Raw genomic sequence first — 5000 nt, forward strand, 5'->3', positions numbered from 1 at the left:
TGGCCGTCGGTCCTAGTCGTGTCACGTCTGTCCTGTCTGTCCCGTCTGTCCCGTCTGTCCAGTGCATCCACAGAGACCTCGCCGCTCGCAACGTCCTGGTGACGGAAGACAACGTGATGAAGATCGCCGACTTCGGCCTGGCGAGGGACATCCACCACATCGACTACTACAAGAAGACCACCAACGTGAGTCCTGCCCTGCCCCCGCTCCGGGTGGCGCCGAGCGGGGGTCCGTAACGCCTTCCTGTCCCGCAGGGCCGCCTCCCGGTGAAGTGGATGGCTCCGGAGGCGCTGTTCGACCGGATCTACGCGCACCAGAGCGACGTGTGAGTACCGGGCCGCCGCGTGTCCCCGCCGCGTGTCCCCGCAGCGTGCCGGCGGCGTGACGCCGCGTCTGTCTGTGTGCAGCTGGTCGTTCGGCGTGCTGCTCTGGGAGATCTTCACTCTGGGAGGGTCTCCGTATCCCGGCGTTCCGGTGGAGGAGCTGTTCAAGCTGCTGAAGGAAGGCCACCGGATGGACAAGCCCACCACGTGCACCCACGAGCTGTAAGGACACGCCTCCTCTGGGCCCCCTCCCGTCCCGGGCTCCTGTCCCCGGTCCTGACGTAGATCTGGCCCTCTGGTCTCTGCAGGTACATGATGATGAGGGACTGCTGGCACGCCGTCCCGTCTCAGAGACCGACCTTCAAACAGCTGGTAGAGGATCTGGACCGCTGCCTGGCCATGACCTCCAACCAGGTGGGCGCCCCCCCCCCACACGCACACACGTTATAAAGAGGGTGGGGCATCTGGGGGCCAAAGGTTAACCGTGTTTCTCCCCAGGAGTACCTGGAGCTGTCCGTGCCTCTGGACCAGTACTCCCCCGGCTACCCGGACACCCGGAGCTCCACCTGCTCCTCGGGCGAGGACTCGGTGTTCTCCCACGACGCCGGCGCCGAGGAGCCCTGCCTGCCCAAGTTCCCCCCCCACTCCAACGGGGCAGCCATTAAGAAACGCTGATACCTCCCCCCCCCCTCCCCCAGACAAACGGACATTTCCCTGCGCTCCCAACCTCACGGGTTCCGACGGTTCCCCACGTTCCCAGAGATGAAGCTAAAGACACTGGTGCTCAGTGGGGGGGGGGGTCGGGGGGGTCGTCTGGACCGGTACCCCGGTGGTGACCCTGTTCATCGGGAGGACAGCACATTCAGGCTCGCCGCTCCAATTCGGGCATTTTGTGGGACAAGAATCAAAAAGACGACAGCGGAGTCGGGTTTTCCAGAGAAGCCGGAGACGTCGACGTCCCCGCCCTCGTCCTCGTCCCCGTCCTCGTCCTCGTCCCCGTCCTGTAAATACAGTTAGAAACGACAAATATATATTTCCACCTCCCTTTATTTTTATTAACGCGTCGTCTTCTGTTCAAGGATACGGTTTTACAGAAACGTTGATTCCCCTGAACTTCCTGCATAATCATCCAAGAAACGCACACACACACACGCACACACACACGCGCACACACACACACACACACCCGCACACACACACACACACGCACACACACACACGCACGCGCACGCGCACACACGCACACACACACACACGCACACACACACATAACTCGGTGTGGGTTCGCTGCGACGCCTCGTCCCTTCGTCCATCACAAGAAGCTCCTTCGGAACGTTGACTCCGTTGCCATGGTTTCCTCGGGGGACGCTGACGCCTGTAAATAGTTCTGGTTGAACGCCACGCCTTATAAACGTTGCGCGCCTCCTCTTGACGTGAGGAGCTCCTCCTGCTCCTCCCGCTTTAGGAGTTGCCTTTGCTGCCGTGTAACTTGTGATGCAGAGCGGCTGCTGAAGCTTTCAGCGTGTGAGCTCTAAAGAGCTCTATAAATAGACCCCGTTTACAGACGGCGGGTCCATCCATCAGCCGCGCCGCCCTCGCCGGCGTCCTGCCATCGGCTGGTGCATCACCATCACCTGAAGGTGAAGGAGACGCGTCCCTCCCTGGGTGGCGTCCAGAAAACGGACGTGTTGATGTGGCGCTGCCAGGAGCTGCTGTCAAAGCTGGAGAGGAATTTTCATTCCCAGTTTTCCCGCTGTGACGGATTCCCAGTTCCATCCGGATGATGGTTTTGGGCGGAGCAGCGGAAGGAAATCAGAAATGATTTTAATTCCTCCGTCTGGATGTTTCGGGGCGGAGAGACGGGGCAAACGAAGCCTCTCCGGTCGCCACGTCCGGGGGCGGGACCCCGTCTTCTAGGATATGACAGGCCCCCGGCGCCCCGCCTGAGGCGGCGTGACCCCCGGGGGCGTCGGCCTGTCACTCACACATCTCCAGAAACGAATCTGCTGGAGCTCGAGGAGCAGCCGGATGTTCAGGTTTTAGATCCCGACTTCAGGATTTAACGATTTCATGATAAATTAGTGAAAAGCTTCGTTTCCTGATTCTGATGAAGACGTTGGGGGAACATTCCCGGATCCGGGATCTCGGAAGTTCAGCCCAACCGTTTCGCTGGTTTTGGCCTCATTAGAGGAAAATGTTGAAATAATTGTCATGGACAAAATTAAAAAATAAAATGTTTAATAATCCGAATGTGGATCCGGTTCTTGACCTCCGACCCGGATGATCACACCTGAGCAGGTACCGATGTGATCCAGAGTAAATCCAGCTGGGAGGGGAACGAGCTGCTGGGTCAGCACCAGAAGGTTCTAGATTGTTCTTGTATCTTTAAACACCAACATGAAAAGTCAAAGTGAATCAGAGCTGATGTTTATTTTTAACTGATTCTTAATCCATGAATGGGTTTAATGTTAAAATGTAATATTTGTTCCTGACCTCATTCTGGATCAGAACCAGAAGACGTGTTTCAGGATGGTTCAGATCGGACCCCTTCAAGATAGGATTGTTTTAAAGCCTCCGTTATAGGTAAATGGGGAAAATCCAGATGTTTTCGTATCCAGACGGGAATCCGGATCGCTCTCAGAATGTAATGGATCTAAGTTAGACCCGTCTGCAGGTTTTATTGATCGGGATCCATCCAGCAGTTCTTCTGGGATCCTGCTAACAAACAAACAAACATTGAGGTAAACACAAACGTTCAGTGTCTGCGGCGCCGCGAGTCTCAGGTGTGGTCAGGTAAATGAGACGGAGGGGGGGCGGGGCGGTGTCTGTCCCGACAAGGTGTGATCTGGCAGCCACACAACACCTGACGCCTCCGGGCGTGGCCCCGCCTCTTTCCCACCGGATCGACTTTCTACATCGCAAGAATGAGACACGGATTCTCCTCCGGGCGGAGACACATGATCCGGGCCTGCCCGGGCCGCACGCATTCCTTCACCCCCCCCCGGGAGACGTATCACCTGTCCTTTATGGCAGCTCACCTCAAGGATGGGGGGGGGGGGGTCGAGTTGCTGCTCCGCGTTGTCCCGATTGAAAACGTGGATAAGAGGAGGAGACCGGCAGGAACAGATGTAGGTCTGGTTCCCCCAGAAAGAGACGATCGGACCCGCTGGACAGGGGGTCTCTGGACCCCGCGGCCCGCCTGAGGGGGTCTCTGGACCCCGCGGCCCGCCTGAGGGGGTCTCTGGACCCCATGGCCCGCCTAAGGGGGTCTCTGGACCCCATGGCCCGCCTGAGGGGGTCTCTGAACTCTGCGGCCCGCCTGAGGATCTTCCTCTGAGATTAGACGAGCTGCAGCGTCTCATCGTCTCTGATCCGGATGTCTTTGTTCTCTCTTTAATTAAATCTCTGGCTCTCGTCCTCTGACGTCATCGTGTCCTCTGGCGTCCATCAGCCAGCGGCCCCAGGAGGACACGAGGGGACAGAGTTTGATTGGATGAGTCGCCTCTTTATTCGCGCCCTTGTTCACCTCCGTTAATCACGTCGAGTAAAGACTCGCGGAGGAGGTGCGGAGGAGGTGCGGAGGAGGTGCGGCCTCACTGCGGTGCCAAACCTCCGGCGGTGAAACCCGCATCGTGTTGGGACACGTCCGACTCGCCCGGAGGACTTTACCTGAAACAGATTTATTCCTGTCTGCGTTTCCTGTTTTCCTGTTTTCCTGCAGCCAGGAGGCAGAACCAACGAGGGGGCGGAACCAAGCGGGAATGGACCCAGACAGACTGAGCCGTGCTTTCAGGCTCTTTGGCCCACCATCCGAAGGGATGTGGGTTTGAACCGTTCTGACTTCAGGATGCGATCCAGACGGGAACGCTTTGTGCCGATGACTCATTCATCCCGGACTCGGCAGGAGCCGCTCCTGAAGCCGAGCCTGCGGCTCTGCAGAACCGGGCCTTCGTCCTCGGAAGACATGAAACACGGCTGTGAAGCTTGCACATACATGAACATCAGAGAGACAGGAAGACATGGACTCGACACGGAAGACCCACAACTCTGTGTGACCCAGAGGTGGGACGAGTCCCAAGTCTAGACCGGAGCCAAGTCCTGAGTCAACGCTGACAGGTCTCCAGAGTCGAGACTAGCAGCCGTCGAGTCTCGAGTCGAGTCTGGATTGACGAGTCTCGCATCTGTTTCCAAAAGTTCGATTAGTGTGTACGTGTTGCATTTAAAGACGGAGACGGAAAGACTCGGATGCAACGAGCCCGTAAAATCGAGACTGTCAAGTCTTTAGTCCACAAGTCTCCAGCAAAGTGAAGACTCGCTTCTCAAGTCCTGATTCGAGTCTGACGCGTCACATGATCCAAGTCAAGACCAAAAGTCAGCGTCGACCCGGAAGCGATCACAAATGATCGATAAAGAAGTGAGACGTCGAAACTCTAAACTGACACGAGTCCTAAAGGACTTGTTCGTGTCTCCTCCTCCTCCTGCTCCTGCTCCTCCTGCTCCTGCTCCTCCTGCTCCTGCTCCTCCTCCTCCTGCTCCTCCTCCTCGTTCGTGTTTCCAGCTGCTGCTTCACGCTCGATTCTCTCTGCCACGCGATTATCCCGGTTCCCACCGTATGTTTGGATCGGTTGGTCAACAGCGCCCCCTGGTGGCACCGGGCTCAGCTGCGCCCTGTAGCGT

The 5000-nt window shown here is 57.5% G+C and overlaps 1 protein-coding gene across 1 annotated transcript in view; it reads left to right on the forward strand.

The window, feature by feature from the left end:
• tbx16 (T-box transcription factor 16) overlaps positions 1-1370 on the forward strand; it is a 3787-nt gene extending 2417 nt beyond the window's left edge. The window contains exons 10-14 of the mRNA XM_068738470.1: positions 17-185; positions 255-325; positions 408-545; positions 632-737; positions 822-1370. Coding sequence (XP_068594571.1) covers positions 17-185; positions 255-325; positions 408-545; positions 632-737; positions 822-998 — 661 coding nt within the window. The 3' untranslated portion in view covers positions 999-1370. The remainder of the gene's footprint in view (positions 1-16; positions 186-254; positions 326-407; positions 546-631; positions 738-821) is intronic.
• Positions 1371-5000: the final 3630 nt, after the last annotated feature.

This window comes from Brachionichthys hirsutus, chromosome 4, assembly GCF_040956055.1.
Source record: "Brachionichthys hirsutus isolate HB-005 chromosome 4, CSIRO-AGI_Bhir_v1, whole genome shotgun sequence".
Lineage (NCBI taxonomy): Eukaryota > Metazoa > Chordata > Actinopteri > Lophiiformes > Brachionichthyidae > Brachionichthys > Brachionichthys hirsutus.